Source organism: Solanum pennellii, chromosome 1 (assembly GCF_001406875.1).
Source record: "Solanum pennellii chromosome 1, SPENNV200".
Taxonomy (NCBI): domain Eukaryota; kingdom Viridiplantae; phylum Streptophyta; class Magnoliopsida; order Solanales; family Solanaceae; genus Solanum; species Solanum pennellii.
Genome location: NC_028637.1, coordinates 89,558,189 through 89,585,813, shown reverse-complemented (window position 1 = coordinate 89,585,813; position 27,625 = coordinate 89,558,189). Strand labels below are relative to the sequence as shown.

The following is a 27,625-nucleotide window of genomic DNA, read 5'->3' as shown; positions in this document are numbered from 1 at the left end:
CTTGATTAAATCTTAGAAGAGAAAAATATAATTGAATAAGTACTACTTTTTCTATTCCATCTAGCATTGTTTGATCAATCACAAAGTTTTAAAACGGTGATGTAGAATGACTCTAAAACTTTTGTGTGAGCGAGTGTCATTATAAATCATTTCATTAAGGTAATAATAGATGGGTATGTGATTACGTTCTATTTGTCAAATTTGATGGGTAAAGTACTCAAACGCATAATCAATAAAATAGTTAAGGTACGTACAAGCGTTCTATTTGTCAAATTTGATGGGTAAAGTACTCAAACGCATAATCAATAAAATAGTTAAGGTACGTACAAGCTAATCCGACATAAATGTTTGAAGCACTAGGAGAAAAGTAAAATGGACTAGGTTGTCACAGGACCACATCCCATGGAAAAATGTCATTCTTGTAAATTTCTTGTGTGCACAACTTTGCCACTATATTTGCACATCCATGATCCATCATTATCTTATGAAGATTTATTTCAGAAAGAAAAGGAAAATAGTTCCATGCTTCATCCCACTTGCCAACAGTCTGAATCATATCATCACTTGTGCACACTCCACATGCTACAATTTTATTCTTTTTATAAAAATAATGTTGGTGATTTGAGATAATGCAAGAATCATCTCTCCCACCAACCATTATTTTCCAAAAAAAACATATAATATGATATAGAGAGTGGGTGGGGGTGGGGTGGTGAGGTAGTGGCGAAGCCAGAATTTCAATTTAGAGGTGTCAAACTATAAAGAAGTAAATCGTCATAGAACTCAAGGAGTATCGATATGTAATATATATACACAAAAGATATCTTTATTCTAGCTACGCTATGTAATTTTTCGATGAAGAGGTGTCAATCGACACCCTTCAACTACATGGGAGTTAGTCAGATTATCTTGACATACACTCTCCCTGTTTATTAATGTATATGATGTTGTTTGACTTAACACAAAATTTAAATGTAAAAAAAATATTTATAGTGTAAAATAAATTATAAATATAATATTATTTTGAAGTCGACTGCAACAAATATGTCACGTAAATTAGGAAAGAAAGTTAAGTATGAAAATTATTTGCATTATTGATGTGACCAAAAATGAGAATCTTGGTGGAAGGTTTGGGGTGGGGTGGGGGTGGGGGGGTTATGGGATGAAGAGATGGCCCCACATGGAGTGTTTCAACTTTGAAGCTACCCCTCCAGAAAATTATACACTAAAGTACAGACATAGAGAGATAAAGACACCATTTTTTTAAAAATTATTTATTGAAATGAATTCCTAATCTCTTTGAGACAAAGACACAATAACAGATTATTGTTTGTTTACCTTTTAATCTTTATATTTTAGGGTGACATAACACCATATATCTGACATATCCAGTTGTTAGTTGTCCCAAACAAACCCTATTTCATAAACATTAAATTAAGTCAATCCAACATATAATTGATTAACAAATTCAATTAATTACCAACAAACCCAAAAAAAAATCTAAAACATGAGAAGTCCAACTTGATTAGTTGGGATTATTAAAGTTAAACATCTCCATCTAAGCTTATATTATGATTATTATTACCCTAACACTTAGCATGTGCAAACTATAATGTCTTCCTAAACAAAATATCTAATTACATAATTGATGGTCTTTTTACTTTTAACCTTTTCTTATGTTTCAAATAGAAGCCAAAACATAGCTACTATTTTTTAAGAAAAACACTAAACAACAAACTGCCTAAAATACTAACTTTTTTGAACAAAAAATACAATTTTTTTTAATTTTTGAAAAGTGAAATAGAGCAAAAGAGAAAAAAAAGAAGTAATTTGGCCATAGATTTCCCAAATAATATTTGAGAAAAAATTTGACAAATAATGTTTGTCTATATAATTTATCATTATTCAACAAATATTTTTGGCAAATATCTGAAATTTTCTAATACTAATTTTTTCTAGTATTTTGGGCCAAATATCATTATTTGGGATTTTTGAAAATTGAAATTTTACTCCAAACTTTTTCTTTTACAAAAAAACCCACTATAATTGTTATTTGTGCTGTATTACATAATTTTTTACGTGAACACCAAAGTATTGAGTGAATATTAAATGATGATATGGTTATTGATGAAAATGACGAAAAATAGGCTCAAGGTAACAAAGTCACGTGCTTTGTCTACTTCACGATATATGAAATTATGCTTGTTGCACTCACTCCAAACTACCACATTACTCTAGTGTCATGGATACTATTTGTAATTCTTGCAACGAACATCCAATTGACTTGTAATACAAACTTATAATTAGTTTTGATAGTTTTTAAAACTTAAGGGTATAAATCATATTTTTCTAAAAAAGTGAAATATATTTCCCAAATACTATGGCCAAACACATGGTGAAATTTCACCCAAATTTCCACTCAAATAATATTTGCCAAGAATATTTGAAAATCTATGATCAAACGCTAGCGAAGGCAAATATAAAATAGTTTCTACCCCATCAAAGATGAGGCTACATGCATACATTATATTATTTTCTTCGTTCCTTTTTACATGCCACTATTTTCTTTTTCAGAATCTAACTTTAAAATTTAATTAGATTAATTCTCAAAAAGTGAAATACGAAAATTATTTTGAAATGGAGAAAATATATCCATATTTGCCCTCATTAGAAAAAAAAAAAAGTGGGGATGGAAAAGTAGGGTTTTCATACCTAAAGCAACATGATCACTAGGAGGCCAAACTTTGATAGGGATGTCACAATGTCATCTTCTCTACCTACTCCAAACCACTATCAAATTTATATAATTTTACTTTTATGTCCATTTTTTTACTAATGCAAGAGAGAGCAAAGTTGGTGAGAAATTAAACAAAGTTAATTATAGTTAAGTGCAATTTAATTTTATAAATTTTGAATTTTAATTAATTTTAAATTTAATAATTTTGTTTATTTATCGAATATATTAATAAAAATATGCGATTTGAATAAAATTTGCAAATTCAGCTAAATCTATACGTGGACTATTAGATTCATTTATGAATATCTAGCTATAAGACATTTAGAATTAAATAGGCACGATGCATTAACTTTTAGTTATAGGTCCGTTATGCGTAATTTATCTCTATTAATAATTATGTGACATCTATACATTTTTTTACTATTAAACTGAGAATATTAAAATTACTAGTCAATAAGTGATTGGTTATCATTATGGTTTAAATAATACTTATTCCATTTAAAGTTACACATTGTTCCTAGCTACTTACTTTTTTTTTTTTTTCTTACCTCCAATTTGAAATTTTAACTAAATTTAAATATAAAAAGTTAAAGGATTTAAGTGATACTTCCTCTTTGAGGTTTTAAAATGTGTGAGTAGAAAATAAAGAATTATGATTTTTATGAAAATTGTGACTTTTATAAAGTGTTACGACTTTTATGAAAAATTGTGATTTTTATAAAAAGTTATGACCTTTTCAAAAGATTGTGTCATTTTTAAAAAGGTTTGTAACTTTTTTGCTGAGGCATAATAAGAACCTTTTCACATTACCCTTTGTTTTTAATATATTGAGGGATTTCCTCTCATTTAGTGAAAAAAATGATTTTTATGGACTTCTTCTATTATTACTAAATCTAATATTCTAATTGTACTTTACTATCGTTGAATGGTTCGCTGACACCATGATTTCAGGTACTGATACACCGCTGAGTAAGATCGTTCAATCCTGGGAGGATATATTCCATTAACCTCAGGTGCTTGAGGGGAATAATTTCCTTAAGTGGACATTGTGCATTTAGTGGGCTCAACTTTCTTTCTTTGAGAAAAATATTTTTATATTATTTCTAATCCGTTTCTGATTATATTTTCTCTACTAATTTTAATTTTCTAGTTTGAGAATACTCTTTAAACTTTCTTGTTTCTTATCAAGTTTTTAAAGATTTTTATTTTAAATATCTTAGGAATACAAAAACAACACTTACAACAGGGTTTTCATATTTTAAACTTAAACACAACACTTCTAATTAAGTGAAAAACAGTCTCACCAATACGCCACAGTCATTTATTCCTGGTTACTATTTGTTTGATACATAATTTTCACTTTTTCTGTCAGATTTCTGTGGAGTGGGCCATGGGATTTGGTGCACTGCATATATTGTGCACAAATCTCTGTCCTCCTATTTTTTGTTCTTTTCACTTTTCTTCTTAATTTGTCATAAATTAAAAGGAAAAATAAATAAAAAGAAGACAAATTTAAAAAATTATTTGCAATATATTTGATTTATGGCTAGTCATATGTGTTTGGATTAGCAACCAAAAGATGCTGGTAATAAATCTTTAAATTAATCTTCTTTAGTTTTAACTTAACTAACTACTCTTTTATCCATTTGGAGGAGGTTGCATTTAGATCCATTGACAAGTAGAGGTTTTTTGTGAACGATGAATATTAAATTAACTTATTCAGCTTTTAAGTTAGTAAAATTAAATTAAATCAAATATAATATACATTTACAGATTTGATTGTTATTAATTTTGATTTCGATTTGATTTGATTTAACTATACAATGATCAATTATACACGAAAATAGAAAGAAATAATTCATTAAAAAAAGTGAAAAAGAGAGAAACTTATTCAAAAGGAAATGTGGTATCTAGATGTCATTTTAGATCTTATAATTCTTATACTAGAACTCCAATTATGTTAAAGTTTTTGCTTATATTGATAGCTAATCCAATAGAAAATAAAAGATGCATTATATCTTACTCTTTCTCATTAGACTCTTGTGCATAATGTAAGAATCAGTTTTGTTCGATTTAGTTTTTTCTTCGTTTTATTGATTTTTAAAAATGTAAAAAAATAAATTAAATAAAAAATTAGTTTATTTAATCGATTCGATTTGATTTATATATATATATTAGGAGTATTTAAAAACAATATCTCTTCTTAAACATGCACCAATAAGGGCATCTTGCTCAATTTTTTCCCCCCATTATGTCAATTGATGGATATTTCATTTAACTAAAGAAAACAACTTGAGAAGTATCAACATTAAATTTACTGGCATATATAAATATCTTTTTATTCTGCACCTGATAATAAATATAATTAAGCAATTACTAATTTGTATTTTGTGATAGTTGAAAAGGCTCTTTCACATCTTAATCTAGATCCTAAAATGTACATTGAATTAGACACTGAGATAAGATTGATAATGGCCATATATGATGCAATTTTATACACATTAAAAACAACTAAAATGGCATTAGGTCACTTTCACCTTCTAAAATCCATACAAAAATTTAAGTTTTATGCATTAACGTAGCATAAAATATATTTATACAATGAAATAATATATAATCGTAAATATAGTTGATATTAAAAAAGTGTTTTTGGAGTTCTCTTAAAAAATAATTTTAGAACTTGAAGTTGTGTATGATTATGGATTTTATTTGAAAAAATGAAAATCTGTGAGTGAAAATAAAATTTCAGACCAATTTTTTTTTTAAATTAAAAATAATTTTTCCAAATCAACCATCTTCCATTACAAACTTTTTTTTTTTTTTAAAAAATTTACTTCCAAAATTTATTGATGAGATTCACTTTTAGTACTCTCTCCAGTTCCGTTTTAGTTATCATGTATATTAAAAATATATGTTCCTAAATAGTTGTTAATTTATATAATAAAGAGAAAATTAATTATCTTTTTCTGAATTTTGCCCTTAACATTAATTATTCTAGAACTAAAAAGCACATATACAAATAAAGATTAACAAATATAAATAAGAGATATATGGATCAAATAATACTCTTTATTAATTTTTTTCCCTTGAAGAAATCTTATAATAGAGAGTAACACCAAAACAAGACAATATATAATTAGAAAAGAGGAGGTTGAACTAATATTCTTCATTTTTTAACAACTTCATTGAGTTTGACATTCACATTTTCTAACCAACCACATCTTACCTACATATTTTAACTCTATCCACTTGTCTATTAACCAAAAATAGAGCCACCAAAAAAAAAATAAAATAGGGAAACAAGAACCCCTTTGTGTAGCTATCTATAGCCATGCCAAAACCTGCCTCTAAGTAGAGTCTCAAGAAAATCTCAAAACCTTTTAATTTGTTGAAGAGCAAAGAGTGATGACATAATGGAGGTATCTGAGGAGGGCAATCTTTGGGACAGTGTTTTGGAGATAACTAAGGTAGCACAAGAAAAGGGTGGTGATCCATTGGTGTGGGCAGTTCAAGTTTCTTCATGTCTTAGTTCATCAGGGGTGTCTTTGCCCTCTTTTGAGTTAGCCAATTTCTTGGTATCTCACATTTGTTGGGAAAACAATTTGCCTATAGCATGGAAGTTCTTGGAAAAGGCTTTGGTTCTCAAGATTGTCTCACCCATCATTGTTTTTCCTCTGCTTTCCAGCAGGTTTCTTGTTTTTATTGTCTTTTGGTTCCCAATTTGTGGATTCTTGAGTGCATTTCTGTAAAGATTGAATCTTTAGCTTTCTTGTGTTGTTTATTTGAAGAAATGCATTGTTTTAACAAATGTAGCAAGGTCAATATAGGTTTTTGAGAAGCTTTGTTAGATGATGAGTCCTGTTGTCGGAGCGAGGATTTTCGTAAAACAGGTTGAAAAGTAAACTAAACACGAAGAAGCTGTAGGTGTTTCAACATCTACTATATATACCTAAAAAATAATTTAAACCATGTTAAAACAGTGTAATTTCCCCCCAAGGAAGGTTTTGATGAACCCCTTGTTCGTACCTGGATCCTCTGCCCCTGCTTTGTTAATGTTAACTCGTGTCTGTCTACTTGTGTTGTGTGTTGCTTCTTGTTATTCATAGGTGCATTTTATGGATGACAAAATGGAAAAAATGCAATCTTAGTTGATGTGGATATTAGATGCTTAAACGTGTGCCTTCGTTGTTGTAATGTACTATTTATCAGTTTATATCAAAATTTCTATTTGTTCTCTCTTTGTACTGAAAAAAATCATTTTCCTAGGACTTTGGCATAGTCTTGTTGACTATTTTGGTCTGGATCTTCAAGTTTCTCTCCATATTGACCATCACAAAGTATTCTGAAAGTAACTTAACCATGTTTTGAGATTTTCCAGAGTGTACTATTAACAATAACGAGCTTGCAATTGGTTTAAAGTTTCCTTTTGGGTTCCTTTATGTTGTTGTTTTAAACTATGTGCAAGCTTGCAAACCACATCTCTGCTGTAGATCACAAGTTGAAATAAAATGAATACTTATGGGGATTTTAATGGACATTACAGTATTTATCTTTTACTTGTCCAGATGCTTCAGTTCCAAATATCTTGTTTTAATCTTTCATCGACAAATGCTTCGGTTCCAAATATCTTGTTTTAATTTTTCATCTTTTAGTATGCCTTTACATGCAACTTAGAAACAAATTCTGGCCTTAAATATGTGTTTATGATGTTTTGTTGGCATTGTAGAGTTCCCGTCAAGGCACTATTGATATCTTCATCATAATCCAGCTTCTTGTTTTCTATTTTTGTTTGTGTGTGTTTGTATCTTAACTCTTACATTCACTTGCCTTTAATTTTTACAGGGTAATCCAAAATCGACGCCTGAGGCCGGCAGCATTTAGGCTCTACATGGAACTCATGAGAAGACATATTTTCACTCTTAAAAATCATGTAAACATGCTCAGTTATAAGAAGTGAGTGGTTCTGTTAATGGCTCTTATGTGTCACATTTTTTGTAATGTTAGTATTTGCCATCTAAACCTATGGTTCTGTTAATGGCTCTTTTGTGTCACATTCTTTTTAATGTTAGTATTTGCCATCTAAACCTATGGCTCCTTTGCTTCATATGTTAATCCACTACTTTGGGATCTTTTGGCTTGGTAGGATTCAGAATGTTTACATGAGAGGAAAGCCTAGGCAAGTTAGTTTAAGGCATGGCAGATGATATCAGAGACTTCTCTAGATCATTAAAACTAGAGAATTTTATCGTAGAGATTAAGAATATTACAAGAGCAGGGAAAAGAATGATTGTTGTTTTTTGAAATTGTAGATTAAGCCAATTATATTTGCTTAAATTCACAAACCAGATGGTATGTATATTGAGCAATGTTGATTCTTGGGTGTGTCAGGGATTTAGGTCTTGAGGTGACTTTGAATTTACCTTCTATGATAGAATCTTCCATAAGCCTTTTGTATTGTGTTCTCCCATCATTACAATGCATTCCACGATTGATTCATTCAATTGACCTGATTCCAAAATAACGTTCTACATGCAGGATTGTGAATTTCTTGGATAGCATCCTTCATTTGACTGAGATATTTGGTGTGCATGCTGATGAGCCTGGTGTTCTAGTTGTTGAGATTATCTTCTCACTTGTTTGGCAATTACTTGATGCATCACTGGACGATGAAGGGTTGCTCCAACTTACTCCAGAAAAGAAATCTAGATGGCCTACTAAGCCCGAAGATATGGAGATAGATGGCTGCATAGCTGATATGGAGAGGAATGAACAAAGAGAACGGTTGAAGAATCTGAACACTCTTCTGGCTATTGAGTTGATAGGGCAACTTTTACAAAACAAAGTAACTGCCAAGATTCTTTACTTGGCTCGCCAAAACATGTCAGAATTTTCTCTTTACAATCTATTTCTGAACTCTACGCATCGTTTCAAGTGTTATTTGATGTTTGTCTATGTTGAAAAGACTTCATGTTTAATTTTTAGCTTTGCACGTCAAGTTACAAGTTTTGTGAGTTAGCATTATTTCACGTGGCCTTGGATGCACTTACATGGAAAATGATAAAATCAATAGTACCTTAATGTAACTGCCACATGTTTAACCTATGTGTCTCTTTAATAATAGTTTCAAATCATATGTACCTTGACAACTCAAGCTTCATTTTGAGACTTCAAATATCTATTACTTCCTTGGAATGACTTTCTGTAGTTTCACTCTTATTGAAATATCCAACTAATATTGTTCCAAAACCTGTCAGGCCTGTGCATTGGGGAGCTTTTGTTCAGCGCATACAACTATTGGCTGGAAATTCATCAGCACTGCAAAGTTCAAGCATAATATCACCCAAGGCACTTCTTCAGCTGGCATCAGATGCTCACAATTTAAGCAAAGCAAATTCCTTACAGGAACATTATGTCAGAAGCACTTCACGATCTCTAGCTACTTGTGCTGGTCTTTGTTTTGGGAGTAGCCGTTCTTCGCTTTGGCTTCCTCTAGATCTCTTCCTGGAAGATGCAATGGATGGTTCACAAGTTAATGCTACAAGCGCCATTGAAATTATTACTGGTGCAATTACTTTTTATCTCACATTTTCTGTACGAATATAGAATTATAGATAACTGTACTAATTATTGATGTGTCTAATAGAAGGCGGTGCTTTACTTGTGCAGATTTAGTCAAGTCCCTACAAGCAATCAATGCTACAACTTGGCATGAGACATTTTTAGGACTCTGGATGGCAGCTCTACGACTTGTTCAAAGGGTTAGCAATTTTCTTTTTTGCATTTAGTTTGTGCTTAATGTACTCAAATTTACATTTCTCCAGCTTAATTTCCAAATCTTAACTTTATGGGCTTCAAAGTAGTTGTGCATTATTGTCCTTATTTGTCATGTGTGATTCATGTGAAAAATTTATCTATAACTTTTCATAGATTCTTGAGATCACTAGATTCTTTAAATATTTTCATCTTTATCTTGGAAAGATGAAGTTGAGTATTTTGTATGATGGTGCTGCAACATAGCTGAATAAACTATTTGGTAGAGAAAGACGAGAGAGCTGTAGACTAAATTTAGGCGATAAAGAGAATGAGGTTGATAACAGAGTTTCAATCATTTTAGGAAGAAAGTACATAGATCGGCTATGTGATAATTATCTCTGACAAATGGAGGGTCGGTTTACATGAAAGCACTAGCTTTTGGGCTTGAGTTAGGGCCAAGTGCCATATCTTTACAAATATTTGAGAATCTGATGCCGTAGATAGCAGCTATAGAGTGCCTTACATGGATTATGGAGTTCCAGATAAGCTAATACTATTTACAGAACATTTCTCTTTGGGCATTTATAAATGATAGATTTTTCTTAATTGTCTTCATTTCTAATCATTGTGAATTTATTTATTATACTATAAGCTCTTCACCGACTTCTGAAGAAGGCAAGTGTGAACCTAATTGTAGAAGTACTAGATTACCAAAGCTTGTCTTAGGACATAAGATATGTCTTATTCGTTTTCTGTCGGTGTTGAACTCCCACAGAATGAAAGAAGATGTTTTCAAGTGTTACCTAAGCAATATTATTATTATCATGTTTTTTTTGGATGAGTTAAGTGCTGCCTAAACAGTTGCAGTAAGCAAGTTTGCAGTGAGTAAAGTATGACTACATTCCATGAGCACAATATTTGTTTCATTCAAAATATTAAGATGATACAATTTATTTCATTTGTAGTATAAAAACTTTTTATTTGTTTTTGATTAGTGCTTTTATCAATTGTCTTAGGAGAGGGATCCGATTGAGGGCCCTGTACCTCGTCTAGATACTCGCTTGTGCATGTTGTTCTCTATCATAACACTTGTCATTGCCGATCTTATTGAGGAAGAGGAAAGTGAAGCATGTGATGAAATTGAATCCAGCGTAGGCAGGCATATGAAAAAGCAGGTTGAAGGCACACGGCGTGGAGATGTAATCTCTTGTTTACAGAACCTGGGTGATTATCAAAGCTTGCTAACTCCACCTCAGGCAGTCACTACTGCAGCCAACCAGGCTGCTGCTAAAGCTATGATGTTTAGATCAGGCGCCAACACTTCATACTTTGAGTGCATCAACATGAAAGATATGCCAACCAACTGTTGTAAGCACTCTCTTTTACATGACTAAATGGAGCTTGAAAGTTTATATTCTACCCTTTGTTTTACTCTGTTAACTGTAACAGAGATTCTGAGAGGCAGGATTGATGGGTTTACTAGGTTTCTAACTATAGGCTTGGGAAATGGTTTGATTTGTCCAATTCTATGCATGTTTTAGGATCTAGTGAATAGTATATGTCAAACGTGTGAGGATAAATAAGTTTTCAAATTTAGGTGCAACTCAAAGTAATTGCATTAGTATAGATTAGAAGCAAGAGTAGTGTCAAAAATTGGCAAGAAGATAGATCATGATATACATCATTATAGAGAACAAATGTTGTTAGATATCTTTGACCTATACATGATAGTATAAAATATGTATTGCTGTGATCAAGAAATGGTGGTAGACTTGTAATGATCACAATTCTAGCTTGCTTGATGTGGGGCGTATAGAGTATGCTTTATATTTAATGGAAATTTATTGCAGATTCATTTTTTCGTACCACTACTTGAGTCTATAATCATGTGTGTATATACAACAACAACAACAACAATACCCAGTGTAATCCCATAAGTGGGTTCTGGGGAGGTGGTGTGTACAGTGCCTAACCCCTACCTTATGAAGGTGGAGAAGTTGTTTCCAATATACCCTCGGCTCGAGTTAGCATATTAAAAATCAAGTATGTCAAAGAAAATGGAGTAGCGAAGAAGCCATGATAAAGCAAATTAAGAGAACAAGTAGCAACCTATGTTACTAGTACTCTTCAAAAAATGCCAACGGGTGCGTGTAGGATCTTCCAAAAGCAATGCATTCTTGGATGATCTGACACGGGTGCAACATTATATTTGGAGAGTCCGAGCAACATATGTAGCAACAACAAATAATACGATAACAACATGTAACACTAAAATTGAAGAATACGATAGTAGGAAATTAATAATAAAAATACTGATAAGAGAACTAGAAAATGCTCGACTATCTACTAACCTTCTACCCTAATTCTCGACCTTCATATCTTCCTATCTAGGGTCATGTCCTCGGTAAGCTGCAGGTGTGCCAGATCCTGTCAAATCACCTCTCCCCAAGACTTCTTTGATGTACCTTTACCTCTCCTTATATCCACCATATATCCAACCTCTCATACCTCCTTATTGGGGCATCTATATCAATAAACATGTGCATATATATGTACACTATTTTCTACTGATGTTGTGAAGTCATTGATGGTTTGATAGAGGATTATACACTTTCCAATCTGTTGATCCATGATAAAGGTTGTGTTAGATGTACAAGAATGATCATTTTAAAAGATTTTTGGCAATTGTTTAAACCTTATTTGACTGACCATTTTGCTGAAAAGTTTACCAATATCTGACATTGTTTCCATCCGTGACGAGATGCCCAACAATGCTCACTTTCTTGAAACCTTTATTTTAATGTGGTGATATAATGTAGAAAGATGTTATTTTTGTATGTGGCTAGAGGTCAAGAATATGTGAAAAGTACACCAGTGAAGTGGATGTTATGGTGATCCAACATTTCTTGCAGAATTTATTGTCTGATCACTTCAACCTAAGTTGAACTTTGGCCTTGCAGCTGGTAACCTGCATCACTTGATAGTTGAGGCTTGCATTGCCAGAAATTTGCTGGACACTTCTGCTTATTTTTGGCCTGGTTACGTAAATGGACGCATGAACCAGTTACCACACAGTATGCCAACTCAAGTGCCTGGTTGGTCATCATTTATGAAGGGGGCCCCGTTGACTCCCGCTATGATTAATGCTTTGGTTTCTGCTCCAGCTTCAAGGTATGCTTAGGATAGCTTTACACTGACAATTTTGTTCCCTAAAATGTCTACACTTCAGTGATTAAGTCAAGAAAAAAAAACCAAGTTTATGTTGTAACTTATCTGAGCATCAAAACTCTGTAACAATTGGAGCTTGCAATACTGAAACAACGAGGCTGTTTGTATATTCGTGGAAAGGACTGATGATAGAGTTATACATAGTAGTCCTCTTATCCTAGGCAATGACTCCAAACTGCAGAAAAGACAGATAATAGTCAAAATCTATTCTAGTTTTCCATGATGGTAGCCTGGTCTTCAGTTGCTTTTTTCTTTCCTGAAGCAAAGTATATCAGATGCTCTTTTTAATTGATTTAGCCAAGGGTAAAGCAACTTAATTTAAGCTCATGGATTTAATGGAAGTTTAGCAGAGCTTGAGAAGATTTTCGAGATGGCGGTCAAAGGAGAAGATGATGAGAAGATAGCTGCTGCTACCATTCTTTGTGGAGCCTCACTAATTCGTGGTTGGAATATACAGGTAATAAACAAATGGTTTGCTTCAGCAAAGGAAATTCTTTCGTTTAAAGCATTACGATCCTGATACCCATTACTAAAAGTATCATTAAATTGTTCTTGCGAAGAAATAATGTGGTTCTTCCTTTTGGTTGTGATCACGCAGGAACATACCGTCAATTTCATAACCCGATTATTGTCTCCTCCAGTTCCTACTGACTATTGTGGTAAAGATAGCCATTTAATAGGCTATGCTCCAATGTTAAATGTCTTACTCGTTGGAATAGCACCAGTGGACTGTGTACAGATTTTCTCCCTTCACGGCATGGTATGCTTGTTAAGCTTGATACTGTTTCTTATATAAGATGAAAACAGTTCCTATGAATGATGATAAATTCATTTGCATGGTTACACTACTCTTTCTGGACTGTTATTTACCTGTGAGGTAGGGGTAATGTCTGCGTACACTCTACCTTGAATCCTCCCCAGACCCTACTTTGTGGGAGTACACTGGGTATGTTGTTGTTGAGGACGATGTGGGTTACTTCACTTACTGATTGATAGGTTTCACTAACATCCAGACCTAACTTACCATTTAGTATTTATTGGTCATATAAGAGCTGCAATAGAAACAAAAGAACCAAGTCTTTTTAAACAAAGGACCTTCATCTCAATTGTAGGCCTCCATTAGATTTAATCATTTTCATCTGGGAAATGTAGTCCATGCTCTCAGCTCATTATGTGAACAAGTTAAATTCTCTCTATGGATAGATCACTTGCTTGATTGGTTACATTTTCCTTTCAAAAGTTGTAAGATAAGATTGAGCATTAGAGCAACGGTACACTTCCTCTCAAAGTCTTGGACTAGAACAGTCTTCTGAACGAAGTTTTCGTGCACGACTTTCAAAGATTATTATGCTGACATTGTATACACAATGGGAGGCCTAAAAGGAGGTGTCAGCTACACCCTTTACTTTGTTCCTTTTTAACCTGTGAAACATAGTAATGCTAACACTTTCTTTGTGTTCCACAAAATGCTGTAAAAATTGGTAAGTTCGAGAAAATACTAACGAGGAAATGAGAAACTTCAAAGTTTTCAGAAGAGAACTTTTAGATTTTTCTTCTCAAAGAACAAATTAGCAAATCTGAAGTCTTACTTAACAAAAGAAATGAAAGAACTTAAAGATTTATTAGATGTTTCTTTGGATTGTGGGAGGCACTTATTATTTTCTTACAGTAAAAGTTGTATTCAAGTAAATGTGAAAGGTAAGACATTTTTACAGCATCCAACTCTATCATTAACACGTCTTAGATGTCCGTAAACACTTCCGATTAAATGGGAGAACTCATTTTCTCTCCATTTTTTATTTGAATGAGAAAAGAGGCATGAGTAATTTCTGAGTTTTGCATGCCTTGTAAACTTCTAACTATTGCTTTCTATTTTTTCAGGTCCCACAACTTGCTGCTTCATCAATGACAATATGTGAGGTATTTGGTTCGTGTGCTCCCAATATCTCATGGACAATGACAATAGGAGAGGACATCTCAGTGCATGCTGTGTTTTCAAATGCCTTTGCTCTACTTCTAAAATTATGGAGGTTCAACCATCCACCTATTGAATATAGAGTTGGAGATGTGCCCCCTGTGGGATGCCAACTAACTCCCGAATACCTCCTCCTAGTGAGGAATTCACATCTTGTGTCTTCTGAAAACATGTTGAAGGACCCCAATAGACGGAGACTAGCAACTGTTGCAAGATCCTCATCTCCTAATCCAATATTTGTAGACTCATTTCCAAAATTGAGAGTTTGGTATAGGCAACATTTGGCATGTATAGCTTCAACTTTGTGTGGTCTTGTGAATGGGACTCTTGTCTGTCAAACAGTTGATGTTTTACTCAGCATGATGTTCAAAAAGATTAACGGGGGAAGTCAGAGTTTGATCTCCATAACATCTGGAAGTAGTAGCTCCTCTGGAACTGGAAGTGAGGATACTTCTCTGAGGCCTAAATTACCTGCTTGGGACATCCTTGAAGCTGTGCCCTTTGTGGTTGATGCTGCTCTAACAGCATGTGCCCATGGAAGACTTTCTCCTCGTGAACTGTGCACAGGTTAGTCAATGCATGTAATAGATGGCTCTTTTATAGTACATCTTCCTTTCAACTGTAGAATCTGCAGCTCCAAGATCATCCACTTGCACATCTCAGACTGAACTAATAGCAATTATATCTTGTTTGCACTTATATAACATATATCTCTTGTATTTGATTATAGTTGCTTCCCTATAAATATGTATATAATTTATGTGTTAAAGCATAACTTCAAGGGGAAGGAGGTAAGGAATTTCAGGCAGTTTGACAATGTCTTTAATTCTTATGCAAACTCTAAAATCATGGTTCTATATTATCAAATAGTTCCACATTCACAATTTCAGGTCTTAAAGATTTGGCTGATTTTCTTCCTGCATCACTAGCAACCATTGTAAGCTACTTCTCTGCTGAGGTTACTCGTGGTGTTTGGAAACCAGTTTTTATGAATGGCACTGATTGGCCAAGTCCTGCTGCAAATCTCTCCAATGTTGAGGAGCAGATCAAGAAAATTTTAGCAGCCACTGGTGTAGATGTTCCAAGCCTTGCTGCAGGTTTTCCCCATTACTTACAGTAATTAAGAATGTTATTCTCTCTATTGAATAAAGCCACATATGTTGCTTCATCTTCTTCTGTACCACACATAGACTTAAGTCTGAAGCTAAATGTTTCCTCCGTTCCAAGACGAATGAAACAGTTACTATTTTGAGGAGTCATAATATTTTCTTTGAATACACTTTTGTAACCTTCTTATAGGTTGTAACTTAAAAAGTTCCAATATCTTGTATTTTTTCTAAATAGTTTTAAATGTATATTTTATTTCAAAAAAGATTAAGACACTAATGTCGGAATTTTTGCTGAAAGTTAAATCTGATACTCCTGGTACTGCAAACTCAAACAGCTTTTTTGGAAGTAAGGGAATATCTAAAACAAGAGTGACAAAAGATCCATGAAAAACATTTTTAAGATAACAAAGGTATATGTGTCATTTCCTTCTTGTGAAACTTATGCTTAATTATATTTGATTCTGTAAGAACTAAAATCATCTCTATTGTCTAGGCTCAAAATCTTTTCTTCAACTTTATGTACTTGATCATTGAATTCCAATTTGCTTTTCCAGGTGGCAGCTCTCCAGCAATTCTTCCACTGCCATTGGCCGCATTTGTCAGCCTTACTATAACATATAAACTTGATAAGGCCTCCCAGCGTTTTCTCAATCTGGCAGGCCCGGCTCTGGAGTCACTTGCAGCTGGCTGCCCTTGGCCCTGCATGCCAATTGTGGCTTCTTTGTGGACGCAAAAGGCAAAAAGGTGGAGTGACTTCCTCGTTTTCTCTGCATCTCGAACTGTCTTTCTTAATAACCACCATGCAGTCATTCAGCTTCTCAAAAGTTGTTTCAATGCCGCCCTTGGTTTGAACTCTTCCTCCATATCAAGCAATGGTGGAATTGGTGCTCTTCTCGGTCACGGATTTGGATCACATTTCTATGGTGGTATTTCTCCAGTTGCCCCAGGTATTCTGTATCTACGAGTGTACAGATCCATCAGAGATATCATGTTCTTGAGAGAAGAGATTGTTTCACTTTTGATGCAATCTATAAGTGATATAGCACGCAGCGAGCTTCCAAGACAACGGTTGAACAAACTGAAGATACTCAAAAATGGAAAGAAATTTGGAAATGTGTCACTTGCTGCAACAATGACAAGGGTGAAACTAGCTGCCTTGCTTGGTGCTTCTTTATTATGGTTATCTGGTGGATCAGGGCTGGTGCAGTCATTAATAAAAGAGACTCTTCCCTCTTGGTTCTTATCTGTCAATAGCTCTAATCAAGAAGGTGACAAGGGTGATCTAGTTCCAATGCTCAAAGGGTATGCACTGGCATACTTTGCAGTACTGTGTGGGGCTTTTGCGAGTGGTGTGGACTCGTTGTCCATGGCATCAAAGCGACGTCCAAAAATCATTGGGCGTCATGTTGAATTCATAGCCAGTGTCCTGGATGGCAAAATATCACTTGGTTGTGATCCGTCCACTTGGCACGCCTATGTGTCGGGATTCGTGAGTCTGATGGTAGGTTGTACACCAACTTGGGTGTATGAAGTGGATGCCGAGTTGTTAAAGAGGCTCAGTAAAGGCTTGAGACAATGGCATGAGCAGGACCTTGCTCTTGCTTTGCTTAGCATTGGAGGGGTTGGTACTATGGGATCAGCTGCAGAATTGATCATGGAGGCTTCATCATAGTATTTCCTGTTAGTTACCATAAGAAATTTTGTAGATAGATAGATTGTTATTGGTAGTTAAACTTAAGTGTTCACCCCAAGTAACCTTATGTACAGTTTGAAGGTGTAACTCTACTTTATGTGTTTTTAGGCTGTTTCTTGAAGGGAGGCAAGTCATGTACATTGGGTATGGAATATATTATCTTTTAGGTTTGAACTACTAATGATAATCTGAATGTGAAAAATCAGTAGTTTGCTTGAAATATTTGGAAGGTGAATGAATTCTTCTCCTAGCAGCCAACTGCATAAACAATATTTTCTGCACCAGCAACAACTAACAGAATCAATTTATCATACAACACCACTATATGCAGTTGTCCTTGTCAATCCTCGACTTCGCATAGCCTGCCTAGTGAGAAATGCATCATCCCATTTTCCGGCATCTGCATAAATGTTAGACAGAAGGACCCTACTAGGACCATGAGATGGCTCCACTCTTGCCAAGTTCCCTGCAGCCCTTTCACCTATTTCTGTGTTGCCATGAGTTCTACAAGCAGCCAACAATGTGCCCCATATGATGATATCTGCCTCCATAGGCATGCTCCTTATGAGCTCTTCAGCTTCTTTCAACCTTCCTGCTCTACCAAAAAGATCCACCATACAACCATAGTGCTTAATGTTTGGTTTTACATTATACAGTTTAGTCATGCTCTTGAAATGCTGTTCACCAGCATCCACCAACCCAGTGTGGCAACATGCACTTAAGACTCCAATAAAAGTGATTGAATTGGGTTTGATGTTTTGCCTCAGCATATCTGAGAAGATATGCAGAGATAATTGTGCATGCCCGTGCATTGCCAGGCCACAAATAATGGCATTCCATGGTGACACATCAACAGCTTTCTCGCGGATTTGATTGAACACCTCTAAGGCATCATTGACGCTGGCACATTTAGCATACATGTCAATCAGTGCTGCACTCAAGTTGTCATTCAAAGGGATGGAATTTTTGCATATGTAATCATGAGTCCATCTACCTTCTTTCAAGGTCCCCAGAGTAGCAATAGAAGAGACGACACCGACCATAGTAATTTCGTTTGGTTTTACGCCAATAGCTAACATCTCATGAAAAAGCTCAAGAGCCAAATCAGGCTGCTCACTCTGTGAGTAACCAGAAATCATAGAGCTCCAAGAGAAAACATCTCTTGCAGGCATTTGATCAAATAAGTTTCTAGCCTCATCAATTTTTCTGTTTCTAACAAGTCCAGCAATAAGGGCATTCCAACATGCAACATGATCCTTGTTTCCTACTTCAAACTGCAAACGAGCAAGATCCACCTTCCCGCAAGCTGCATAGAAGTGAATTATTGTTGCCTGAATAAAGTCCAAGAGATCAAAACCCATATTTACTGCTACACCATGGAACTGCCTACCCTCAAAATTCGACATCACTTGTCCACACGTCGATAGAAAGTCTACAATCATAACATCATTAGGATGCAGCCCAGTATATAGCATATCTCGATATAATTTGACAGCATCATCCAGCCTTGCTGCTTGCAAATAACCATCAATAATTGTACCCCAAGAGACCACATCCTTATCAACAATCTGTTCAAAAACCTCTTTAGCTAAATCGACTAGCCCCGCCTTAGCATACCCATTCAGCATCACATTCCAAGAAACCACATTTTTTTCAGGCATCTCATTAAACAACATTCTTGCATCCTTCAAACACCCACCAAGACAATACAAATGAAGTAAATTGGTGGACACATGAACGAAATCCATAACCCCAACTTTCAACACAAACCCATGAAGCATTTTATCCACCTTAATCCCCCCACAATGCAAATAAGCTGAAATGACATTCACCATGGTCACCTCATTTGGACCAACACCAAAGCACCTCATATCCCTAAAAACCGAAATCCCCTCGCTCCAAAACCCCTTCTGTACCAAACCCATTATCATGGTCGTATAAGACACACAATTTCTCTCAGTCATTTTATCAAACAACTGATAGGCATCATTCAAAAACCCAAATTTCACATACCCACATAACATTATGTTACAAGAAACTGCATCTAACTTATTACAAGAATCAAAGATTATCTTAGCATGATTTACTAATCCGCATTTAACATAAAAAGTGATCAAGCTATTTAGTATAAAAATATTGGATTGAAGACCAGATTTCAAGACTAGGGAGTGAAGTTGTTGGCCGTGTGTGATGGATGAATTTGCTGAACAAGACTTGAAGGCTGAAACAAGAGAGAATTCCCAATTGGGTTTTTGTTTCTTGGTGTTTTTGTCCTTGTCCAAGAAGAGTTGAAGGTGATCCAAGGGGGCTTGTGAAGATGAAGAAGACACCCATTTGAGAGAAGGAAAAGAGAGTGAGAAAAATGGAGCAAGAAAGTGAAAGGATGGCTTGTATCTGATTCCAATGATCATCACACACTACCATGTAAAGCTTTCTTGGCTCCATTAAACCATTTGATAATTATGCTGTGTTTTGTACGTGCCAATGGCGAATCTAAGATTTTCATTAGAATGGTTTAAAAAAAAATGGTTTAAATGTAAATAATTAAATCAATCTCTAATCTTATATTTTGGAGGTTTAAATTAATATATAAATATAATTTTTTTTAAAATTACAATAGTTTTTTTGTCCGTCCCTGATTATATCACTTGAAATCTGGTTAAATCACTTGAATTAATATTTCTATATGTGATCTGAAATTATAAATTTTTGAATTCGAGTAATAATCGCTACGAAAGATAAATAATAATTTAAAATTATTTTAAAATATAAGAATATCTTAATGCTAGACATGAAAAGATCTTTTTTGTGCCATATGAAAAGAAATTATATTAAAAGAATAACTAAATATTTACTTGATCTTTATTTTTTTAAATATGTGTAATTAATCACTAACAAAAAAGAGATATGCAATTTATTAAAAGACATATGTGTTTCATCAATGCAATACCTTAGAATATTTTGCTTTCTTATGCATAAAATAAGGTAAAAGGTCAAATATATCTCTCAATTTTATTATTCCTAGTTGGTTAACTATATGCACTCGCCGTCTTGTTATTTTCGGTAAAAACCTATATTTATTGGGAAAAAAAAGAACGTGTACTAAATTTGTATTCTATCATAATATAATTTTTAATCAGAGTAAGATAACTTATTTAAGTCGTGTAATATCTTAGAATATTTTAATATCTTATGCATAAAATAAGGGAAAAGATCAAATATATCTCTCAATTTTGTTATTCCTAGTTGGTTGACTATATACCCTCGCCGTCTTGTCATTTTCAGTAAAAACCTATATTTATTGGGAAAAAAAGAACCTGTACTAAATTTGTATTCTAAAAATGTGTGGCTTTAAAAAATTGTCTCATCCAGTTTTTACCCATTTGGTCCAAATAAAAAAAAACTCAATATCCCTCTTCTATTCAATCATGATATAATTTTTATTCAGACTTTTTTAAGTCATGTAATATTTAGGGTTAATATGCATTATTTATTAAACAAAAGAAAATATATATGGTTCATTTTTTAACGACAAGAATATATATACACTACTTTTTCTATAGCAAGAATTCATACGGTCAAGTAGGCCTAACTAATTTGGGATTGAAACGAGTGGCTGATTATGAGGCAAGTTGAGGGTCTGATTAAGAGACTACTTGAAATAATTTGTTCAACTCAAAAATAGTTTTTAAGTAAGTTTACAGTGTTTTGATAAAATAAAATAAAAAATACTATCAAACACTTCTTTTTAAGCAAAAATAAATCAAAAATTAAAAATTAAAAGTCCTAACTTATAAATCATAAACTATAAACACATCCCAAAAAAAAAAAAAAAATCCGAACCAACCCGATCCTTTTTCAGTTTAAAATTGAATGAATAATGAGCTCATCTCTCTGCCTGGTCTCCACTTGAATAAAACTTTTGCCTAGAACTAAGTTATTTAGGCAGTTCAAAATCTTACTTTGGGGAAGAAACACCATTCCAACACTGCAGGTTTATATGCAATTCCTTGTTTGAAAAAGTAATTGCTAGTTATGTAATTTATTCATGTTTGTATGATATGTGCTTCTTGAGGAAAGTAAATAAGGTTTGTATATAGTTTGTACACATTGAGCATTGTTCTAAAGTAAGTTTCCAAGGAGCTCCCTCTGTCAATGGGATCAATAAAAATGGTTCTAAACAACAATATCAATCTCCCATTCTTCTGATATTCAGAAGGTAACAAACTACATCCCCCATATGCAATTCAGCGATGATCCGCCTTACCATTAATTGTCAGAGTCCTGTATTTAGTCAACAAATTTATACGTCAGTCATCGTGGAAAGGGGGGCAAAAAGAACAAACACTTCTTGATGAAAAAATGTTCTCATCTGATAGAGAATGCATAAATCATCAGCTATTCAAAGATGTAATTCCAGAAAAAAACAGAGCAACATAATGATTTAAACAGGAAATCAGCTATCAAATACCTTATTGGTCAAAAGTATGATAGAATTGAACCTAATATCTTAAGATGACTAAATAAACAGATCATTGCTATGATACACCAAAAAAAAGAGATCCTCCAAAGTTCCAAATAGCATGTGATGGATGGAGTATTTGTCAATACAGTCCTATCAAATACAACTTCTTTTAAATAATGTGTGGAGTATTTACAAACATAAACTCCAAAGAATTTACGTCATCATCATTGTCAATAATAGCATCACATCAAAACATAAACTTCTTGAAACTTCAGATGCATACTATGGTTAAGTCTTGTAGGTCTTCTGAATCTATTTAGAACTTCTCTTTCGCAAAAGGTGGCACTACTATAACATGCGTGACTAGCACTAGGGCCTCTTTACTTGAACTTGTAAGCTGCAGTCAGCAGTCTACCAAATAACAAATGACTGAAATTCCAAGGAGCTGAAAATGACTTCAGCGCTTGTCAAAATTAAGGATGATGTGAGTGATTTTTTTTTTTTTGAATAATGGTGGTGTCCAGGTCAGCTTGCAAGAAGATCTGAATGAGAGATCAAGTTATACTAGGGAAGATGGTTAAAATGACCAATCAACTCGTCAAGAAGTTAGACATGCTACTTATCAAAAAAGTAATTAGACATGTTCCACTGGGCATGACAAACTACTTAAAAAACAAAAGATAGGAGATGTTGCAATGACTAAATACTGTCTAAAAAAAAACAAAAAAAATAAAAGCAATGACTAAATCCTTCTAATTGCTTCTTGATGTTAATCAAAGTCATCCAACAAACGCACTGTGTAACCATAACCTTATAAAATATGATAACACTTCTCTAATTGAATCTGGCATCTTGTCCTATATCTCTAAATCATCAAATCACCTGATTCAGGCATTGAAGAATGCTCTGCCTACAATATTATAACATAATTCTCAACATTTTCTGATCAAAAGCCTCAGATCTTAGCCAAACACTTAGGCAAGTTACACTGAGATTATAACGCGGATTATAATACTAGGATTAAACAATGATGACATTATTCAGCAGATATACTTTAATTTGTAGGGGTTTAACTAGATAAAATTGGATTAACTTTTATTTCTAATTTTAACCTCGACTTTCTTAAAAGACTTTGGGAGAAAAGTTTCAGAGTATAGAGTAAATGTATCATTGTGATATTTTATCCCAATATCAGGATTATTATACCACATAGAGTGGTGCATAATTCCCAAGATTACTAACCCTGTAATTAAAAATTCTACCAATAATGTCCACATTCTATCCCGGGAATCTGGTATAAGAAATCCGAAAATGCTAATCCAGGAATAAAAAATTCTATCAACAATCCCATATTTAACTCGGGATTATAAACCCTTATCCTTTTTCTGATGAAGTTTATAACTCCATATCATTGCAGCAAACGATTCCTTAGCATTCTAAAACTCTAAATGCAGATCTTGGTATACAACAATATTATGCTACCACCACTTCAGAAAGAATATTTGGGCCTATCACCTAATGTTCATATTGCGAAATCAATGATTCCACACTCACAAATCACAATCTCTAAGAAATCCATCATACTGCCCCCAAGAGAGAAATCATAAACTGACCGAGAGCCAACTGCCAAAATCTCAACTCCTAAGCAAATCTACCACGGAAATTATATTTTTTAAAGGAAATTGATGGAGATCTATTGCAAGAGGAAAAAAGATCTACACATGGTGTTCATTGACCTCAATAAAGCATATGATAGAGTACAATGAGAAGTTCTTCAATGGGCATTGAAGAAGACAAGAATCCATATTAAATATGTGAATGTAATAACAGATATGTATAAAGTAGCTGTCACTAGTGTAAGAACAGCCATAGGAAATACAAAGGAGTTACCCATAATGGTGGATTTACACCAGGGATCAAAACATTGAAACTGTACATGTTTTGCCCTAGTTATGGATGAGTGATAATGTTCGATATAATCTGAAATTCCTGATCGTTCAACATAAAAGAAACATAAGATTATTGACTTGTGCAAAGTTCACTTCTGAAATACTAATCCACGTTCAACCTGAAGGCTGTTTCCCACCAATCTAAAACGTAGTTCTAGATGTCCCACTAATTGATCAAGGACGTAAGGCAAAAAAAACCGTCTCATTTCCTTCTTTCTGTTTTCATTCACTTCAGAACTGGGTACTCTCACCAAAAGCACGAATCCTAAAATAACAAATACTCACTCTCTGAAGGGAAAAATGGATGAGGATCGAAACAAAGGTGATCTCCTCTGCAACAGTTTAAAGGATGGGTGAAGTCTTGGCATCCGGTCCCTGGACATAGTCCTTTCAGACAGTGGCAGAGTCCGTAAGAACTTCTGTGATTTTATCATACAACACTATCAATTTTGGCACTCCCAAGTTCTCACTCCTAAACTCACCATTGAAAGACATACCATTTTGAAGCCCTTGAAAATAGAATCTTCTCCCATGAATTAGTAGGCTAGAAGATATTTTGCTTCAGCATCGGATGAGCATTACACTTTAGATTGTATACAGCCTATACAGGAAGGCAATATCTTATTTTATTCTTAAATAGAAAAGCAACAACTTACAACTTATACTTGGTAACTGTGACAAAACTTACATTCACTTCCCATACGTTTTGGAAATTTGGATAATACATTTGCACATAAAACATTTTACTGCCTATTCCTAAAATGTCAATCTCCAAACTTCAAACTGAGTAATAAAAACATGTTATTGGTCATTAGATGACAACATACTCAATCATAACAACCGTTTCTTCCTAAAGCTTCCCCATCCCATCATTCATTCGGTCATAAGGAAATCATACCAAACATATAATAACATAAAATATATGTATGAGGGAGCAATCACAAGTGTAAAACAACGGGAAGAGATCAAATAGTCTTCCTATAAACATGAATTTACACTACGAACTTGTTATGAGCGGATACTTGTTTAACCTAGTTATGGATGAACTCGCCAATAATACTCCCTTTGTTGGCATGACCCATCCCAAAAATGGCATGTTTCTATAACAAGAAAGAATTTAACTTAAAATTTTATTTTTTACCCTTATTGAAATGGTTTATAGTCTACTCAAATGTCAAAGGTTTTTTTAGACCACAAATTTTAAAAGTAATCCTTTATTTCTTAAACTTTGTGGCTTTGTGCAAAGTCAAATGGTGCCACATAAGTTGGGAAGGATGGAGTATACAAAATGAGAGTTCATGGTGTATGCTATATATACAGATGGTAATATGTAAATTTACAAAACTAATGAAGGGATCAACCAAATCATAAAACTATGGATAAATATTTTCCGGAACATGGGTTTTAGAATAAATAAAAGTAAGACAAAATATAAACTCTAGAGATGTAGTCCCAATAAGATGAATGAAGGTGAGCTAAGATTAATTGTCGTGTTTGAATACAAACAAATGAGATATTTAGACTCCTTTAAGAATAGAATGATAGATGGAGATGATATTTTCTTTAAAAAAGTTATATATGAAGACAACAACAACAACATACTCAATTTAGTCCCACAAAGTGGGAAATCATAGATGAAGATGTAACACAAACATTTGAAATAGGTGGAGGAAATGGAGGAGTACTACAACAATGCTATGTGATAGGAAGATTTATAACAATGTGAAAGACAAGTTCTACAGAATAATTTTTTTGATCGGTGACTTTAATAGAATAATTGGGACAACGACAAAGTTATACGAGAAATAACGTTGGGTCCCCTAAAGTCCATCATATTTGCAAGATGAATTATATAAGCATAAGATGTATATGTAGTCATAAATGATCGACAAAATTAGAAGTAAAAGATTTGATCCATTCTGTCATTTTAAGAGAAAGGACAGAGTTCATTTTGTTGTACATAATACTACAATGTGCATGAGTATTTCATACTAATCAAAAAGTACATATGAAGAGATCCAACAAAGGGTGCAACTAGTAGAGGATACAACAAGAGGAGATTGCATGACATGGTTTAGCAATGTCCTAGGTAAACCTTGATTTGCACTTTTTGTAGGTTCAACATAAAAAAGGGCCTAGATAAATCTAAAAGTCACACGAATAGAACTTGTCAAAACACCAACTATCCTGGAATCGTTGCGGACTTACTTAAGAACCAAACAAAATAGGAGTGAAGGAGTCCTTTTAGGTGATACAAATAAGTTGGAATTGGGGAATCATTCCTTGTTGCCACACATGTCTAGGTCTAGTGACTACCAACCCCTTCTTAATCTAGTTAGAAGTGTATAACGTTAGCATATGAAATAAGTGTATGATTTAGAGAACCCTTTATCTGTCTTTTACATGATGGATACAGAGATTCATAAGTAAGTTCCGACTAGTTTGACTTGAGGCCTAGTTTATTGACTGGACTTTATGACAAATAATAGCTATTCTGTCGATTAGTAACATTATAATCACTTGTTAATGGATAGAATCAATTCAACAAACTCATAGATAATTATTTACTTTCGGTGACTGTATTTGGATGTCATTTGACCTATAGTAACCTGCCAGACGCAATGAAGCCCTAAAAAGTGTGAGTATCATCATCCCAATTCATAAACTATTCATCTCTAAAACAACTCTTTCTACCTCATCACATCATCTTCTCTATCTCATATCCTTCAAATCAAATCCAAAACAAAGTAGCATTTTTTTATTTAATCATTATGAGAGCAGTTTCTATGCTTCAGCAACCATTAATGGTTCTATCAGCACAACCTGAACTACTTCTTAGAATGCATAATCATCAACTCGAGTAATAGAACTAATACCAAAACACAATCAACAGAAAGTCCATAACTCCAAATGCCAAAAAAAAAAAAAAAAAAAAAGAATAAACAACTCACTTCTTGTGCCGACGCCCTCGTTTAGCACCCCAACCTTCGAGTTTAGCAACAGGACAGCCACATTTAGACCTAAACAACAAGACAGCACGTCCATTGGGTGGTGCCATTTTTCTCAACTCAGCACGAAGACATTCATAATCTGGATTATTCTCACTCCCACCTTTCCAAGGCAACTGATTGATCTCTCTAACAGCTTTTGTCTCACACCCAGATCTCAAACACTCTTCACCCTGCAATTGCAAGTCAAATTCCATAGCCCTTCTCAACCCTTTACAGCCATTTTTGCCACATTTCCTTGATCTAAACCCAAACCCACAACAGATCTCAAAGAAAAGCACGACGACAACGAAAACAATAACGAAGAATATGTAAAAGATGTAGTGGGTCCAAACGTCCACTTCTTCTAGATAGTTCAAAAGGGTGTTGAGTAAAAATGATGGTGGGTATGGGAAAAGAAGAGAAATTGAATTAAAGATGTATGAGAAGTAGGAAATGATGAGGAAAGCACCAGAGAAAAGTACAAGAATGAATATTAGAAGATCAAGGGTAGCTGAAGGAGAGTGATTACAGAAGTTGTGGTGTGAAGAAGGGCAATTTGGGGAATTTGTGGGGTTTGAATTAGGGTTTGAGTTTGAGGTTTTTTTTAGGGGTTTGGTGAGGGAAGAAGAAGAAGATGAAGATGAAGAAGAAGAAGAAGGAGCCATGGTGATGAAGGAAGAAAGGAAGTGATGGTGCATGATAGAGAAAAATTGATGGGTAGGGGTG

At 34.0% G+C, this 27,625-nt stretch overlaps 3 protein-coding genes across 4 annotated transcripts; 1 reads left to right on the top strand and 2 right to left on the bottom strand.

The window, feature by feature from the left end:
* Positions 1-5,930: 5,930 nt before the first annotated feature.
* On the top strand, positions 5,931-17,676 carry LOC107002273 (mediator of RNA polymerase II transcription subunit 33A). Its single transcript, XM_015200229.2, has 12 exons — positions 5,931-6,425; positions 7,580-7,690; positions 8,273-8,617; positions 8,992-9,299; positions 9,404-9,495; positions 10,507-10,858; positions 12,451-12,661; positions 13,061-13,175; positions 13,317-13,478; positions 14,600-15,260; positions 15,584-15,790; positions 16,357-17,676. The coding sequence occupies exons 1-12, from the start codon at positions 6,151-6,153 to the stop codon at positions 17,472-17,474; spliced, it is 3,957 nt and encodes a 1,318-aa protein (XP_015055715.1). The 5' UTR covers positions 5,931-6,150; the 3' UTR covers positions 17,475-17,676.
* Positions 17,677-17,684: 8 nt separating this feature from the next.
* LOC107002280 (pentatricopeptide repeat-containing protein At5g19020, mitochondrial) lies at positions 17,685-19,980 on the bottom strand. Its single transcript, XM_015200241.2, has one exon. It carries the CDS (start codon positions 19,904-19,906, stop codon positions 17,804-17,806), a length of 2,103 nt encoding a protein of 700 aa, XP_015055727.1. The 5' UTR covers positions 19,907-19,980; the 3' UTR covers positions 17,685-17,803.
* Positions 19,981-21,505: 1,525 nt separating this feature from the next.
* LOC107010261 (uncharacterized protein At5g19025-like) lies at positions 21,506-27,619 on the bottom strand. Of its 2 annotated transcripts, none has more exons than XM_015209518.2 (2): positions 26,861-27,619; positions 21,506-21,779 (listed from the first exon to the last, which is right to left on the bottom strand). In XM_015209518.2, the coding sequence occupies exons 1-2, from the start codon at positions 27,595-27,597 to the stop codon at positions 21,743-21,745; spliced, it is 774 nt and encodes a 257-aa protein (XP_015065004.1). In that variant the 5' UTR covers positions 27,598-27,619; the 3' UTR covers positions 21,506-21,742. The 2 variants fall into 2 exon arrangements, with proteins under 2 accessions (XP_015065004.1, XP_015064996.1); XM_015209510.2 differs by lacking the exon at positions 21,506-21,779 and adding an exon at positions 21,939-22,502.
* Between the last annotated feature and the right edge of the window lie 6 nt (positions 27,620-27,625).